The 18,667-nt window shown below is 42.5% G+C and overlaps 1 protein-coding gene across 2 annotated transcripts in view; it reads left to right on the forward strand.

Moving 5' to 3' along the window:
- Cdk6 (cyclin dependent kinase 6) overlaps positions 1-18,667 on the forward strand; it is a 203,775-nt gene that overhangs the window by 97,619 nt on the left and 87,489 nt on the right. For both annotated transcript variants that reach the window (XM_031379913.1, XM_031379912.1), the window contains exon 4: positions 3,382-3,549. In XM_031379913.1, coding sequence (XP_031235773.1) covers positions 3,382-3,549 — 168 coding nt within the window. The remainder of the gene's footprint in view (positions 1-3,381; positions 3,550-18,667) is intronic.

Raw genomic sequence — 18,667 nt, forward strand, 5'->3', positions numbered from 1 at the left:
CAAGCTGTGTGCATGTGTTACCAATAAAGATGGATTTGCCTCTGCAAGGACGACTCAGTTTGGCATCCTTTGCTCCGTTTTCACACTGCCGCTGACTGATATTAGTCCCCAAGTATTGCAAGGCCACCCCTCACCAGAGCAGGCCCTCTCTAACATACCCACATTTGGAAGCTTCGGAGGTAGCTCCTGCCAGCTCAGAGTGCCCATTAGGAGACCTCAGAAATCATGTCCACGCTCCTGTATCATTGCATGGCCCCTCTTTGCACCCTGTGGACACTGACCTTACAGTGTTGGCTGCATGTTCCTTTAGTTGTTTGTGAATCTGGCTTTCCCAGGAAACAGGAGGCAAACAGCCATTCCCCTCCTAACAATTCCCATCTGCTAAGTGCTTGCTGTGTGTCTGAAACTATCCCCAAATGTTGCATTATGTTGGTTGATTTGAACCTCTTATTAGGAAAAGTAATTGCTGTTTTCTCCATGTGACAGGTGGAAAAGCTAAGGATTCGATTTTAAGAAGACAGAATTCAAAACTCTAGAAAATAACCCCCAAGCCAGTGTTGTTCTCAGTAAACTAATTTAGTGATGCTCTACGTTATTTTTCTGCTGCCCCTAATCAAATATTGAACAGAAGCAACTCAGTCGGAGAGAGGTTAATGTGGACTCACGGTTTAGAATAGCCTGTCATAGTGAGGCAGGCATAATGGTGGCAGCAGGTCACAGCTATTGCAGCTAAATATGAGACAACCAAGAAACAGAGAAGCCAAGCCAGAAGTGAGTGAGCCAGCTATGCTCTCAAGACCTTTCTCCTTGGCCTAAGCCAGCTAAGGAGCCCTACTTCCCAAAAGGCTCCACAGCTGTAGCAGATGTGGGCTATCAGTGGGAAGCCTTATGTTCAAACACACGGGACCTATGAGGAATATTTCACATTCAAACCATAGTACTCCATTCCTGGCTCTCATAGGCTCATGGCCACTTCCTAAATAATACAAACTTTTATTCAGTCTAGTTTCAAGAATCCCCAGTGGTAATAAGTGAAACACTGTTGAAAAAAATCCAAGAAGTCTCCTGAGATTCAGGACAGACTCTTAGCTGTGAGGCCCTATAAAGTTGGAAAACAAGTTACATTCTTACAACATATAGAAAAGTGGAGTAGACACTCCCATTGATTGCAAAGGGGACGAACAGGAGGATAGCAAGGAAAACATGACTGAAACTCATTCCTGGCATCTCCAATAATGTGTAGTCTCCATTGAAATATGGTCTTCTTTCCTGCACAGCTGTACACATCAGCTTTTTCTTAGATTTTCTTTCCAACTATTCTATCCCTGCTACACATTGATTTTTGTTTGTTTGGTTGGTTGGTTTGTTTTTTTTTCTGGAGCCTCAGGTGAGAGCCGTTACTTTGTAACTGCTGCATTCTGCTTGCCTGGCAACAGCACCATGTGGGTGGTAAGTACTAGTGCTAGCTTTAGATGTAGTGTAGCAATCTACAAGTATGGTTGCAGTGGTGTCCGAGCACCTGCAGAGCAAACCAGGGGAAATGTTTCCCTTGTACAGCCCTTTGAAATAGGCAGTCTATGTATGCCATTTTTTGCTTCAGGCTTATTGCTTTTAAAACTGGGATTCTCTTTTCAGATGCCAGATTTTGAAATGAGCTTACAGTTTTATACTCTGACCTCTTCTATGAGTGGGACCACAGAGGGTACCTTGCTTACTGTCTTCATGGAGAGTGTGGCTTCTCTTTCTTGGCACTCACTAATCTCTTTCACAGCTATAATTGCTTTCACCTCATGTCCTTTGCCCTGTCCAGAGCTCTAAGGCACTCCATGCTCTCAAATTGCAGATTTTTCTCTCTTTTTGCATTATCTTACTCCATTTTTGGTTTTGAAGCCCTAATATAAACCTGTCTAAATGCAGCGAGCAGTGACCACACCACAGCCTGAACGTTCTGTCATCTTAACATATCTTCTGCCTAATGATCCCATTAGGTTTAAATTTAACCTCACTCAGACATTCAGGGCACAGCAGAACTCAGTCATATTTATTTATCTTGTCAATTATCTGCAGTCCAATTCCTGGTTGAATTCTTGTTGTATCTGAAAGCTCATGATTGCAGTCTGTTGTCCACATTTGCCATTGTGGCCTTGCACACTCCCATTGGAATTTTCCTGTAAGTTCTGCTTACAGCATCCTAGGACTCCCCCTGCATGCTTCCTGCAGACCACTTCTAACCATTTGTGAGCCATGTGGCCAGGTTTATCACAATAACAATCTGTCTTCCCATATCAAATTTGTATTAGTAACTGTTATGTTGCAGTGACGGGGCATCTGACTGGAAGTTATTTGAGGGAGAAGAGCTTTATTTTGGCTCACGACTCAGGCACTTACCATCTCTCATGGGAAGAAACAGCTCCAGTTCAGGGTAGAGACAGCAGGAGCAACAGCCATAGTGAAAACACTGAGTCAGGGACTTTAAATAGCTTGCCTTGCTTTCTGTATTTCTTTCTTCATTTAACTAATAAAGGGCTATGTTAAGAGATTTAAATTGTTTTGTATTTTGTTTTGATTTTTTACTCTTCACTAAATCAAGACCCTGGTGTTGTGACCTTTAACCCAGTATCTTACTTACTTCAGTATGTTAGTTTCTTGACCTATGCAAATAGGGTGACTTAGCTCAGTATTGTGGTTTAGGCTAAATGATTTGCTAAACAGAAAACTTTAAGAAAAGTGACACATAGGTATAAGCACTATAAAAAAAAACATTTTGAAAATACTTAGTTTGATGGTTGAAATTACTTAATGAATAAAAGTATGCGAAGTAAAATTCATTCCTTTCACTCCACTCAGTCCTCCTCCTGTCCCCCCCACCCCCAATCCCCAGCATTAAGCACCAGCGTTTGTTTAAGGTTTAGCCTTCGGAACATTTCCTACACCAGAGAAAACTATTCTTAAGCTGCCCCTTCCTAATAAAATACATGGGGGTAGTTAATTTTTTTTTTAATGAATTATTTTTATCAGACAGTTTTCAAGTGGTTTGCCTTATTTTATTTGTTTGTTTGTTTTGGTTTTTCAAGACAGGGTTTCTCTGTATAGCCCTAGCTGTCTTGGAACTCACTCTGTAGACCAGGCTGGCCTCGAACTCAGAAATCTGCCTGTCTCTGCCTCCCAAGTGCTGGGACTAAAGGCGTGTGCCACCACTGCCCAGCTGGGAGTTAAGTGTTTTACTGTGTCTTATGGGAGCATGAAGGGGGAGAGACTGGCATTGTTCCCGGTGTTTTCTGGGGATTCCGTGGCTTGTGCTCTGAGCATCTCCTGAATAGGGATTCCGTGGCTCGTGCTCTGAGCATCTGCTGACTGTTGTATGTTTATTGTTTCCTCTAGGATATGATGTTTCAGCTTCTCCGAGGTCTGGACTTTCTTCATTCTCACAGAGTAGTGCATCGCGATCTGAAACCACAGAACATTCTGGTGACCAGCAGTGGACAAATAAAGCTGGCTGACTTTGGCCTTGCCCGCATCTATAGTTTTCAGATGGCTCTTACCTCGGTGGTAAGTGAGATCATTGCCCTGTCATTAAACGTAGTCTTCCTGTTTTAATTGACAAACTGCCCCCTCTCGTGATTCTCGGGCTGTTTCTGCCCACACTTAATCTGTGAACAGAATGTGCTTTTTTTACTAGCTGTGGCTAAGAGGAAAACAAAGGCTTTGCTCACTACGACTTGGGTTTGTTATGGATGGGAACTGATCGCAGAAATAGCCTGTTGGCACCTTAGCCACTAGGGAGGAGTCAGTTACACGTTTCTAAATGCATTTTGCTGTAAGCTGTGTTTTTTAGTTGCATACATAATGTAGAAGGTACAGCTCTGGTCAGTGTAGGGCAAGGCAGGCAGGAGGAGTGGCACCTATGTTCTGCAGGATAACTTGAGAAACAGCCACAACACCGCCCCAGGCAGGATAACGCACTCCTCTGAAGCTGTGATGCTTCAGGGACTAGAGAAATTAACTTGACAGTGAACCTCAATGACCTGAGTGACTAACACTTGCCAGCCGGATGGAAGGATCACATGGGCCAGAGTAGAAAGGACCTGAGGCCCTGTTTTGGCAGAGAACTTAAGCCCTCCTGTTCTTTGTCTCATTCAGATCCAGGGCCATAATAGCCCTTACCATTAATTAACTCCAGTCTCTCTTTATAGCCCATCTGGTTGAAATCTGCAGAATCTGAGAGGAGCACCCTGGTAGTCAGTACTAATAATTCTTTTCTTATAACCTGCTCTGTATGTAGTAAATTTGTGAGTAGCTAGAAGTGAAGCAGTCTTCCTTCACTGTTACTAGTGGCAGGAGGTAGAGACAGAGAATAAAGCTGCCCACAGACATAGTGGGTTAAAACTTAGGAGAAAAAAGTCCATCTTCAGCCTCAAAGAGGCTCTGAATCCAGACCCTGGCCCGGATGGGGGTGTTGCTGGGAAATGGAAGGTGGTACCGTTGGCCATTGCAGTGAGGGAATGAGATGGCTGCTTCCATTCTTGACACATGTGCTCCAAGAAGACTGACACTCTACACAGAAAAACAACAAAAACAGCTTCCCCAGGGTCCTGCGGTGTCAGCCGAGAAGGTGAAGTCCAGGAGTGGAAACAATAGAGAAGAGTCACTTGGTCAGGAAGAACATTCAACTTAAGAAACTTAACTTCTGCCTCCTCCTCTTTTCCTCTGTATGCCAAGCTCAGAACTCCTATAGCCTCCCAACCCTCCGTTCCTGGCACTGGATACTTAACCAAGGCACCAGATTGCTCTGGAGCATTCTCCGAAATACGCCGTGCTCCTGAAAGATAAAACTTACATTTGTTCAGTGCCTGCAGTGCCTCAGAGAAGACAAGGCCCAAGTGGATATTTAAAGAACAGGCCTAGCTTTGGGTGGAGTGAGGCGAGCCCTTGGACTTTTACATAATAACCACACCAGAAAGGACTTGAGTCTGTGTGCTTCCCCAATGGGAAGGGTGAGGTAGGCTTTATGCTTCCCTAGGAAGTAACTGTGCCTGTTCTGGGGGCAGGGGGAGGCCTGGGGAGAAGCTTGAATAGGCTTTGTGACTAAGAGGATCATCAGTGAGCAGATGAAGGAACTACTCCTTGGGCATATTAATTGGGGGGAAAAGGATGAGTCATCTTCATCCCCCTAAATTGACCATAATAACTATAAATAAAAACAGGAAACCCAGTTGAGTTTTTTTTTCCTTGTTAAATTTGAAGGATGATAACTCAACTTGTGAGTAACATCAGTTGACACCCCATTCTTGCTTAAAGTTGGCAGGAAAATACCGACTAATGATTTCATATCCCAAGAAGAGGGCAATGGCAAACATATATCTACTACTAGATATATTGATGTCTAGTTTGTATTGTCTATTTTATATTTACCCTAGTAACATAATAAAAGGGAAAGACTTCATTCCAAAGAATGATGTTTGGAATTTAATAGTAATACACTTTCTTTATGGTACTGTATTTTAAACACTTCTCACTGTTAGTATTTTTTTCCACCTGATAAAATGATGCTTTGATTTTTACATACATGTATAAAAACAGAATCACTGTCTTTCAGACTGAACTGATAAGTTATCATTTATATTCTTTTAATAGGCTGCACTCCACTGCCTAGAAATGCCTATTTTACAGTATTTTATGTCACACAAGGAAATGGAAAGCCACTTAATTTGCAGACTGGCAAGAGATTTGCAATTTAATTGACCTGAGACCACCATCTTAACTGCTGTGAAAAATGTATATATTGCTCATCCCCAAGGCTTGATTTATACAGTCTTTCCTGCAGACCCCTTTAGAAACTGACCATTCATTCCTCTGTGCTACTAGCATAGTGTCTCTGTGTGTGTGTGTGTGTGTGTGTGTGTGTGTGTGTGTGTGTGTGTGTGTGTGAGAGAGAGAGAGAGAGAGAGAGAGAATAGAATCAGAATTAGTCAGTCCCCATGATGGCAATCGCTATTAACCTCTGAGCCTTTGTTCAAGCTGCAGGAGAAACAGCTTTCATAATCTTTTCTAACTTGTTGGTCGTTATTTGGGGCTTTTATTTATAAAGCAGTGGTGAGTCATTTGAAGTGAGATACTCAGTCTTGTTCCACCTGGATGGTCTCCTGGGCATTTCAGAAATGCTTTTTAATGAATAAGTTAAGAAATGCAAACATGTAGACACATGCATTTGAGTCATTAGAAAAATCAGGAAAGAATTGCTTATACATTTAATGGTTTCAGTATTCCGCATCACTACTCACTGGTGAAGTGAAGGACTCAGTCAAACCTTCAAATGCCCAACTGCATTCTGTATCGTGGTGTTGACCGAGTCCTTGGCTGGAATCTCTGAGCAAAAATCATGAAAGTTACATGCCATTGTTTGGTCTTTTATGAGGACTAAAAGATAGTTTGAATTCATGTCTTGCATTTACAGTAATCCTCTTTGCTGAACTAGGGACCTGGCTCAATTAAACTTTCTGTCCTGAGAGCTGAGGGATATACAGAAATATTATACCTCTGCTTATTAAAGGACATTCTTTCTACTTGCTGTATTTTGATATTAGCAAACCTTAGAAGAGGTTTTATATTCTAAGACAGTTAGCATCTACCAAATAAAGGAATAGGAGAATCATTAGACAGCTTTTACTATTTTCTTCACCTGTCTCTGTATGACTGGTTTTGTTTGTTTGTTTGTTTATTTTGTCTTAACAGTAGCTTGTACTCTTAGATCTTTGTAAAAGCTTTACAGCATTTTCACATGTGACTTTCCTCCAAAGCTCTTTCTCTGTGTCCATCCATATCTTCAGGATTAACAGTTGTACAGTCCGGAAAAGATTTTTCCCATGGAAAACCACCAAAGACTGTAGTAAACCTAGTAAGGCTGTTGCTGGAGACATAAAATAATACAAAAAAGTTAAGGGGATTTTTAATGGAACTAATAAGATTCTGAAGATTTGGTACTGCCAATCTGACCCTATTCAAACTGCTTACGCTGCCTGGAGCCAGAGCAATAGGGGTGTGTGTGTGTATGTGTGTGTGTGTGTGTGTGTGTGTGTGTACGCATGCATCCCTGTCTCTGTGTTGTTAGAAGTTGGTAAACACTGAAGAAACTATTCAATTTCAGACAGAGACTTTTATATGCTAAGGAGAGGAAAGGAAATGGAGTTCTGGCTTTCAGTCAACAATTCCTAGTCACCTCCTCTGTGCCAGGCTCCACCAGAGAACCTAAGAGGTGATGCTGAACTAAATCAGACAGGATCTCTGCTCTCAGAGCTTACAAGCAGAATTGAGAAGTAGATAAAAGCATAACAGTCACAAAAACGAATGTACCTTTAGAAACAGGAAACTACAATCAAGGAAGAATTTCCCATTCTGTGGAGTCACATGACCCATGGATCTACTGGGGCTGGAGCTAGAGAAGCCCACACTGGTCACTTGTGCCAGGATGTAGGATGTTTGCAAGGGCCACAGCATCATCCTTCTAGAACCTGTCTGCATTCAGGTTCACTGGATGTGTGTGCATCAAGTAATCTACACTTGCTTTCTGTGTGTGTGCTTGGAATAAACTCCTTGCATGGCACCCAGTTGGCAGGCTCAAGTGACAAAGTGAAGTAGGACCAGAAGTTGAAGAACAATGTCATCTTTTACATGAGAAAATAAATTCTTTATGTTTGTTTCCTCTCCGTGCATGTTGTGTTTACTATGGAGACCTGGCAGGGTTTGAGCCTCAGCGAGTAGCTCCCACAGAAGCCTCCAGAGGCTGCCAGTGCATACTGAATGAATCAAACCCAGAGCGTTGCATGAGTGTCATGGAAAAACCCCAAAGTCTTGTCGCCTCAGCACCTCAGCGAAAGCTCAGGACACACCTCTGAAGCAGGAAAGCTCCTGGAACGCCCTCCAGTCTCAACATCTCGCCGCGACACAGGCAGGACTATTTGGTTAATACTCACAGTTGCCAGTGCATATTTCATCGCTAACAATGGGGTGTTTGTGTGGGTTTCGTTTTCACTTTGACCAGTGGTGGAAGTGGAACACAATGGGGGTGGTGCAGAGCTGGGAACAGGACACGTTTTTCTCTAGGATTCCCAGGGCTGCGTACGTGGAAAATGCCAGGGCCAAAACAAACACGAGAACTCGTCCAGGTCCCTCTGTTGCTCATTCTCGGTGGTAATAAAACACGGCTGAGTCGCTGTTTGATACGCTGACTCTGCTCACAGTCACGGCGGCCATCGATGACCGCTGTATGAGTTTCTCCCATGTACAGAAGAGAATGAATTCTGCACTGTACAGGAAACCACTATAGGCGAGTGTGCATATGTGTGCATATTACACCAGCCCTGCTGACAAGGTGAATCCATGACTGTTCTCCTTGTCCATAAAAGATAGGCGTTCATTTGCCCACCTAAGGCCAGCTCCTTCATAAGTGGTGATTGTTAGGAATTAGTTCTAGACAAAAATAGATGAGCTGTAATGCTCCTGCCTGGGGAATAATTTACCTGAGAGAAAGGATTTCTTTCTTTAAACTCTATACAAGTTTAACTAGCATATTCCATCTAGGTATGGTATATACACAGAGACTGCTTGTCTCCTGGCTTTTTATATCTTGTCATAAACATTGTATATGGTGTCACTAGATCTCAGAAGCCTGAGATCAGACTCAAATGGAAAGACAGCACGTGTTAAAGTTGTGGAGACCAGGTGCTTTAGTGAAGCCTTGCAAGCTGTGGTTCCCCAAAGCTCCAGAAGATGACAGAATATCCCTGTCTCTTACCTTTAATATTCCTGTGGGAATACACTTCAGTGCCATGTTAGGAAATGATCCGAAACTTTATGTAATAAGACAGCTTCCTCTTCGCACGCTTGCCTGACCCGAAGGTATTATTTCCATACCCAGATTGTGAGGCATGGTCCCTGGAATGGCATGTAAAACAATGTTTCTACAACTAGGATTTTTGTGTCTTCTTTAATTCTTAGGCTGTGTGAACTTCTTGTTTGCAGCTGTCACAACCTCTGTGTAAGGCAGGGGGGAGGTAGCTGTATCTTCATTTTGTCTGCGCTTTAATAATCTCATAGTATAAGTCAAGATACATAAATGAAATTTGGTAACATTTGGCTTAACTGTTCCTAATCATTCAGTTTGTAACGTTTGGCTTAACTTAGTTATTCAGTTCACGTTTTACATGGGGTGAGTAAACGCACGAGGCCTGATGCACCAGTACCTGAGTGATGAATCCCAGCTCAGGGCTTGTTTGTACATTTGTTTACAAGGCAGCCACTACCTACTTTTCTCTCCTCATGGCCTGCCGGACACATCAGTTTATACAACTATTTGTCTAATGCCACTAAATGTTTCATTGTCCTTTTGTCCTTTGAGCTTGCTTCCCAGCTCCCTATTTTCACAATAAACCAGTGGGTGCATTTCCAACTCCTCCCACTGCCCAGTCTGCCTCACGGCCTCAGTTGTGAGCAACTAGACACAATTTTTGTCAAATCGTCTCACTCTACTTTATCCCTTCTGATAACTTGAGCCCCTTGAACTCCAGCAGAGGAGGGTTTCTATTGCAAATGTCTGTATGGGTGTCTATTAACCTTTTGATTTTGATTTTGTCCTTCCTTACTCAGAATCACAAACCCTGCTCCCCACCCTAATGGACACTTATATTTCCTGTATGCTGCATCTTTATTTAAAGATTAAGACTTCTCAAGGCCTCTGATGAAACCATGATATCTCAAGAAAAGTTTGATGACCTCCCTTATCATAGGTCACTTGACTTGGTCCATGAGGGCACTTGAGAAGGTCGGAGGTAATGTTTCTGTCTACCTCTACAGGTCTCTCCAAAAATTAAGGCCCGTTTTCTAAATGATGATGCTCTAATGCTGGCTTTCCAGCCGACCTCTGACCCAACCACTATTTTCTCAAGTCTGTTTCTCAAGTGATAGCCTTGGCTGAGCCCACCCTCTTATTTACCCCAGGTTTTAGCTCTCCGTTCTTTAGGGTTTAACATGTGGGTGAGTGGTACTGCTGGGCCTGGCGTCTGCTAGGGTGCTGACGGTTTTTAAATCTCTCGTAACTGTGAAGGTTAGACTTGACAGTTTGGCTGTGGAGGAATAGCCTGCCTTCTCGTCTTGGGGAAATAAAGAAAGGGGAAAGTGTAGGAGAATTTTCTTTAGTACTGCTCATGTGTTTATTCTAAAGGCTTGGCAGAGTCTAAAAATGGGGCTGTAAATTTAACAGCTCAACCATAAAAAATCCTAAAATAAGGAATAAGAAGCTCTATGGCTTCTAGGTTTGGATAGCAGCATAAAATTCCAGATTTATCTTCTACCACTTGACTTTTTTTTCATTTTTAAAACCCCTTGTTTTTCTTTTTTCCCACTTCTGTTTTGATTAATTGCATCATAAAGGATACCCATGCTCTGCAATGTGAGGACGTGTTTTGCCAAGTACTTGGTGGATGTACTTCAGTTGGTGGCATTAAATACTGTCTGCACCTTGTGAAGGCTGGGTGATTTCAGTGAGGTAGGGACTGCACACGGTATCTGTTCTTGTGGGAAAATATGCTTCAGTGGCTTACTGGCACTGGGTCTGGAATGTGGCATTTAAAAGTACCTTTTTGCAGTGGGAAAGAATCCTGTCAAGAATAAACAGTCTGACCTTGTTAAATGGGCCAAAGTCTGTCTGTAATCTAGTTCCAGAAAACTAGCTTTTACTAGTTTAGAAAAAGCAGATCGGGGGCGGGGGGTGGGGGGTGGGGAGAGACCCACGACTGGAACCTTTGTAAAGGAAAAAAAAGTTACTATCAAGAATGTAAAGTAGATTTCTAAACTGATGTTGCTCACTTGCACTCCTGAAAATGTCTTTACCTGGCTGTACCTACTCCCCAGCTACTGAAGAGTGGGTAGAAGATCGGACCTCAGTTGGCTAGAAAAGCAGGTTTTCTTTTTCCTGGAAAGACAGGACTGATTTACAGAAGGGAAACCGTGGGAGTGGACATGCAGTGTGGGCCATTGTGGGAAAACAACAAGCTCAAATTGCCAGTGGCTCCGAAGTGCCCAAAAGTCTATGCCCCCTGAGTTCTCCCCAAACACATCCACCCATCCTGTGACCTGCCCATCCCAACACTGTGACCTTTGTGTCCCCAAGCCATTAGACACACCCCTTCCTGCGGATTGCTTTCCTGTCCTCAGCCTAATGAACTGGTCCTGAAGACTGTTCCTCACCTGTCTGAGGTCGGCCTGACTCAGGACCGCTCGCTGTGGCCTCTCCTACGTGCTTTTGACTTTCCTGTAAGGTGGTAGCTCTCGAGGTATGACTCCCTTCTGTTTGGCCTTGGCCACCCTATTCGTTAGCATTGTGAAGTACATTTCAGCGCGCAGCAGACTGCACAAGCCCATGGCAGTTCCTCAGTGAACGTTTCTAGAACGCCTGTGATGAAATAAAAAGGTTCATATGAAGAGCCGATGGAAGAGGCTGAGGTTTGCAAAGATCTTCCAGTACGTCCTCGCTTCCCTGAAAGGCACCCCTTACCTGTGGCATTGGGATCCCAGCTTGTGTTAATTCTTGTTGCTAAAATCTAGTACTTAGATTTAAGCTGTGTCACAGAAAATTAAAAATTTCTTGATTACTCAGATACATGTCTGGTTGGATTGTCACAGACCATACTTAGATCTTGGTGAACTACTTCTGATCATAATCACTTCTGTCACAAAATGAAAAATTAATCAGTATTGTTTTAAGTTGGGAGACGTTTTAATGGAGTTAGAGTCAAGACCAAATCTTATCTTGTGTTTTAATGTAAATATAACCTTTAAAAATTGTGAGGCTATGTGTACACACACACACACACACACACCCCAAAATACAAAACTTTAAGTATTTTACCAGTAGGCTTCTGGTGATTTTTTTTCAAAATATTTAAAATTTAAGGGCTGAAGAAATGGCTCAGCAGTTTGAGGAGCACTAGCTACTCTTCTGGAGGACCAGGCTTCAATTCCCAGCACCCACATCTGTCTGAAACCCGAGTTCCAAGGGAATCTAATACCCTCTTCAGGTCTCTACGGGCAGTGGCATACATGCAGGCCAAGCACCCATACACATAAAGTAAAAAAAAAAAATGAAGGGGAAAATACTTCAAAAATAATTTAACAAACTGAAGCACGTTTTCTTAAGCCTCTGTGAGCATAACTTCCATAGCATCTTGCTGAATCCCAACAGTTTGTGTGTGCAGGGCTGAAATAGGGCCTCGGGTTTGGTGGCAGGTGCCTTCCATCACTGAGCTGACTCCTGCTTTAAAATTCTTGTGTTCCTTTAATCAATATTTGTAACCTGCTTTCTTTTTTAATTGGTAGAGTTCTTTTGAAAGTTCACTTTTCCAGATGGGTCACTGTCAGTGTGGTGAGTGAACTCTCATACCTTTTTCTCTTTGAACAAAGCTCTGTGGGGTTGGGGCTAGGAGAGAGTTTATGATACACATACAGGCCACTTGTTTGCTCCTTCAGCATTTCTTACTTACCTTTTTGCAGTAGACTTACCTGAGCCATCTTTCTACACATCTCATCCAGTCTATTTGTTCTTTGTCTTTCCTTCACTGTGCAAATGTTTGTAATGCTGCTATACCTAGTCTCTTGGGATGAGCATTTGAAGATATGCTCTCTGTCTCTGTCTCTCTCTCTCTCTCCCTCTCTCTTCCTCTTCCCCCCTCTCTCTCGGTTGCAGCAAACTTCTTTGAACTTGTTCTCTAACCTCACTATTTTGGTAAAGTCATAAAAATAGTATTACCAAGGTTGGATGAAGCTGGGACCCATTTGAGAATTCACTGTTCTCCAAGCGGATTGAACCTCTCCCTTAACTGAATGCCTGTGAGCTCTCTGCTTGATCTCTGGGCACCTCCTTTGTGCAGCCTTTTTGTGGCTGTCCACTCATAAAAAGTATCCAAAATGTTCTGACAGCAGTCAGTCTGGTATCTACAGCCATGACTGTCAATTGTCTGCAGAGGCATCCACATCATCTGCCTTGCCCCATGATCCCCTCTGAGCCTCCTGAGCCTCAGCCCTCATTCCCACTTACTCCCTCAGATCTCTGCCTGCTGATGCTTGGCAACAGAAGCACATTGATCACCAGCTCACTACCTCACCAGCTTACCAGCTCACTACCTAACCAGCTCACCAGCTCACTACCTCACCAGCTCACCAGCTCACTACCTCACCAGCTCACTAGCTGTTTGCTCTGACTGACTAATCCCCATGCACTCTCCCTTCTTGGACCCCGTTACCAATGATCACCAAACCTGAGATGCTCAGATTTTTTAAGATCTTGTTTGCATGAGCATATATATGATTACAGGTACAGAATAAGAAATGCCATGTTTCCTAATTAGTGAGCATTAATATCTAAATATAGCAAAGAAGTCTGGAGATAGATAATTCTACAGCTGGTGTAACTGGGCCAGTAGTGTCATCTTGGATACTATAGTCAAATACTGAAGAAAACAAAGCCTTCTTTATTGATCAGTGTATTGGCTATGTCTTCCCTCATAGCCTCACAATGACAGCTGTATTTCAGTTATGGCATCTCCATACTACAGTGCCCTAAGCAGGTTCTGAAACAGTGGGGGGGCTAAGTGGATTTTGCTACCTTTGTTCAGTAAAGACAGTCTTCCAGAAATTCACTTCAAACTTTAATTTGGGTTTCATCACCCAGAACCAACATACCTCTGCATAGCCCAGTCACACTATAGAAACTCTTACTGCTACCTGAATAAAATCAGATTATCCTAGGCAGGAAATGCGGATGGCTACTGGTGGCTGCTGGGTATGTACCAATGATGAGCCCTTCACTGATCTGGGAGACTCCCAAAGCCGCAGTGCCTCTGTGTGGGTAGAAACTTTTGTTATTGCTTCCTCTCCAAGGCCCATGGATTAGTCAGTGATTTTTATAACACATCGTTGCTTTATTCTGTAAATGTTTCACAGATGTTGAAAGCTTAGGTTGAAGATGAAGGCATCCTGCACCAACCAGAGCTGATTTCCGTAGATTCTTCAATAGCCATAGCAATCTGCAAACATTTGCTGAGCTTGGAAAGTCTTACGAGTGTTTTACAGCTGGTGCCTTCACATGGAAATTCAGCCTGATGCATAGAAATGAAGGCTGGGTCTTAAAAACTGGTGAGGTAGCAGGGTTTTTGTTTTTTGTTTTTTGTTTTTTGTTTTTTGTTTTTTTTATTATTATGTGTCTCTGAAGAAACTGCTGGGGATCTGGAGGCCCCTGGTGAAATGGAAGCAGGTCTGATCATATCTCATAGTATGTGTGTGTGGTGTATGGAATTCTAAAAGAATAGATTTTTTTTTAATTGATGGCAAAAAGATGTGCATGAACATTGGTTTTATTTGTTTGTTGTTTTCTGCTATCGCTTTTGTTTTTAGACAAGGTCTTATCTATGACTGTAGCCCTGGCTGGCCTGGAACTCAATATATAGACCAGGTTGCCCTGAAACTCAGAGATCTGCCTGTCCCTGCCTCCCAAGTGCTGGAATTAAAGCATGTGCTGCTATACCCCATCTGAAAGCTGTGTTAAAGGGTGGGGTGGGGTGGGAAGAGAGAGAAGGAGGGAGGGAAGGAGAGAGAGAGAGAGAGAGAGAGAGAGAGAGAGAGAGAGAGAGAGAGAGAGAGAGAGAGAGAGGGAGAGAGAGAATGAAAATAAAGAGGGTCTCGGAAGGAAGGAAATGAAAAATGTCTCTTTAAATCAGGTAAGCATCTTTGGCTCTAACTCTCTTTAAATCATGCTATTCTGGAAGCAGACAAATGTGATCTTTACCATTTTCACTAGCAGTATGCTGACTACACGTCATAATTTCTCCTGAATTGGTATTTCTGTTGAAATAGAAATGCTATTTTATGGTCAAGAGTCTGTATAACGTCTCTCATTAGTTGCACAGTTCAGAATTGTTCTACTGGTTTAGTATTAAAGGGACTATCAAATTAGTTTTGCTTTTGCAAACAAAGCCTTAATTTTTTAAAATAATTGTTTAGGGGGGCTGGTAAGATGGCTCAGCGGGTAAGAGCACCCAGCAACCACGTGGTGGCTCACAACCACCCATAATGAGATCTAACACCCTCTTCTGGTAAGTCTGAAGACAGCTACAGTGTACTTATTTATAATAATAAATAAATCTTTAAAAAAATAGAATAATTATTTAGTGTCAGAAGACAACTTAAAGAAGTGCCATTTTTCTTTCTACCATGTGCATCCTAGAAGTCCAAGTCAGGTCTTTGGGCTTAACAGCAGTGTTGTAGCTCAGCAGGTGCTCTACCTACTGAGCTATCTCAGGGAAAAGGGAAGGGCTCAGAGCTCTTTTCACAATATATCCCTCCCTTGCTTGAAGACTTAAATAACGGTTACTTTAATTTATTGGACCTAAAGTAACATGATTATGTTGTTTAACTAGATACCTTGCTGTTTCTCTCCTTTTTAATCCCTATAATCCAGTTTTTGCTAAAGTTGACAAATTATATACCCCACATGTGGTCATTATATGACTAACCCCTAATGAGTGAGTACAATCTAAACAGCCACAAAAGACTGTAATTTACTCTTTAGTAGACAACAAGCTCCTTGAGGGAAGAGCTGGACGTCCCACGCTTTATGCTCACCAAGTAGTAATTGGTAGTGAGGTTATATGTCTCAGGTGTTTGGAGCCATCGTAAAAGCAGCATGTACTCAGTGTAGGCATGTTTATAAGGCCTTGGGGTACCACAGTCCGTGTTTCTTGGTTCGGCTCATCCATTCAGTTTTTTTTTTAAAGATGTATTTATTAAGATGTATATGTGAGTGAACTATCACTGTCTTCAGACACACCAGAAGAGGGCATCAGGTCTCATGACAGATGGTTGTGAGCCACTATGTGGTGGCTGGGAAGTGAACTCAGGACCTCTGGAGGAGTAGTCGGTGCTCTTCACCACTAAGCCATCTCTCTAGCCTCCTCCATTCAATTTTTTAATAGCAACCTAGATTCGCTTTTAATGCTCAAAGTCTGGAGTTCAAATATTATCTGAAAGGGACTGGTTCTTTTTCAGCATTTTATACGCAGTATCTTTGCTGGAAGTTATCTTTTGCTTTGCCCTGCTTCCCTCACTGATCCTTAAAGGAACAGGTTTAAAACTCCCCGTCAGGGTTTGGGAACGTGGCTCAGGGCCAGAATGCTCGTCCATCGTAGACAAGGCTTTGAGTTGTGCTGGGGTACAAGGGAGGGAAGTGGGCATTGTGTATACAGTGTTTATAAAAGTATGTTTAGTTTGAAGTTTTTGAGAACCAGAAGAACTGGCCTAGTATCTGTATCCCTGCCTCCTGGTGCCTATAACCTCATGTATTTAGTGACTGTCACCTTCTTAGACCAGATATTAAATTAGGAAGGATTAAGAAGACACTGGGATTTGAAAGGCTACAAACTTGTTCTTTCCCAGTGCATTGTGGGTAGAAGATGTGTGTATTCTATATCTCATCAGGTATCCGTGAAGAAATAGGTCACCGTCCCAAGAAAATAGTCCTTCCTTTTCTTTACGTGACAACTCTATAGATCCTGTTTTGGAATTTCTTCTCTCATTTCTCTCTTCCTTGACAGCGTTATTTTTGAAGTCTTGATTGATCCTAGTATTTCTGAAGTACATTCCCTTTTCTCTCTGACCATTTTCAGCTATAGACAGAGAGGTAATTGTGTAAAATCTTACTTAGTCGCCAAGGTAATACAGTATTGCGCACTCAGGAACCAGCTACTTAAGAGGTCAGCAAGCTGAGTGACCTGAAGTGAATGCTTTAGCATTTCTGTACCCTAGATTTATCCTCCATTAAGGTGGAAAACACCAAAGGTTATCTGGTAGGTTTGTAGACAGAACTAAACAAGCTCGTATGTGAAAAGAAATGTCCTCCATTGTGCTGCAATTGAATTTTGTAGTCCTTCTTGTACCTGCACATGACATCAGGTAAGAAATGAATTAAGTAATCAGCCCATTTTCTTACCAGCATCCTGTTACTTAGATGACCACACACAATATCAGTAGGGTATTTTAAGGAGACTTTTATCCTCATCATTATCATCATCATCCTCATCATCATTCTTCCTCAGAGGGAGAACTTGCTAGTATTTCTAAAATTAGTGAATTCATACATGGAAGGCATCTCCCATTATCTGTATTATCTCAACAATTTAAAGTCTACATTGAAAACGGAATGAACTCTAAATACCTTATTTCTTCTCTTAATGTAGGAAATTGGATACTCAAATCCACGTAGTTGGAGAATTTCTAGTAGATGAATAAGCACAGAGGAGCATGATATTGTGAACAAACCATCAGACTGTATTTAAGTACAGTGTGACACCTTACACTGTCAGTCCCTCTTCATGCCTTATGTTCACCTACTCGGCAAGTAGCTAAACAGCTACTTGGCAGTGGTGGGGACTGAGATTTGACTCCAGCATAGTACCACTTGACCACCTAGAGAGTAAACCCAAGAAAGCAAGAACAAGTTCTTTCGAGACAATCATTTTCATACTTGGTCTCTGTAGGGTGGAAGATGAGTGACTGGACAATAACAACTGGTAAATTATTAAAGTGGAAGCTGGAGAGATGGCTCAGTGGATAAAGCCCTGGCCTCCAGAGCTTGAGGAGTTTCCAAGTTTCAATCCCCAGGACCCACATAAAACCAGCGAGATGGCATCTGAGAGGTAGCCACATATCCCCAGGGCTGCTAGAGTAGCCAGAACGTAGGTCCCTAAGTTCTGTGAGACACCCTGCCTCAGTAACTTGGGAGGCAGAGGCAGGCAGATTTCTGAGTTCGAGGACAGCCAGAGTTACACAGAGAAACCCTGTCTCGGAAAAAAACAAAACAAAACAAAACAAAAAAAGAAAAAGACAAAAGTGTGTTTCCCAAATAGATTAGAGTTTTCTCTGGTGAATAAATGACTCACTATACCATGGATTAGAAATTAATATCACAAATAGCATAGGTTTCTTCTTTTTTAATTCTTTTTTTTTTCATTTTATTAGATGTTTTATTTACAATGTCTCCTTTCCTAGGTTCCCCTCCCAAAGAAAAAAGAAAAAGAAACTAAAATAATAAAAAAATAAAATAAAAACCCAAAACTAAAACAATCCCCTGTTCCCTCTCCCCTCCCCCTGCTCACCACCACACCCTCTCCCACTTCCTGGCCCTGGCATTCCCCTACACTGGGGCATAGAAGCTTCACAGGGACAAGGTCCTCTCCTCCCATTGATGACCGACTTGGCCATGCTCTGCTATACACATGCTGCTGGAGTCATGAGTCCCCCCATGTGTACTCTTTGATTGGAGTTTTACTCCCTGGGAGCTCTGAGGGTACTAGTTAGTTTATATTGTTGTTCATCCTAAGGGGCTGCAAACCCTTCAGCTCCTTGGGTCCTTTCTCTAGCTCCTTCATTGGGGACCCTGTACTCAGTCTAATGGATGGCTGTGAGCCTCTACTTCTGTATTAGTCTGGCACTGTCAGAGCCTCTCAGGAGACAGCTATATCAGGCTCCTGTCAGCCAGCACTTGCTGTTATCCACAGTAGTGTCTGGATTTGATGATTGAATATAGGAAGGATTCCCAGGTGGAGCAGTCTCTGAATTGTCCTTC

The sequence above is a fragment of the Mastomys coucha genome, unplaced genomic scaffold (genome assembly GCF_008632895.1).
Source record: "Mastomys coucha isolate ucsf_1 unplaced genomic scaffold, UCSF_Mcou_1 pScaffold19, whole genome shotgun sequence".
NCBI classification, from domain to species: Eukaryota; Metazoa; Chordata; class Mammalia; order Rodentia; family Muridae; genus Mastomys; species Mastomys coucha.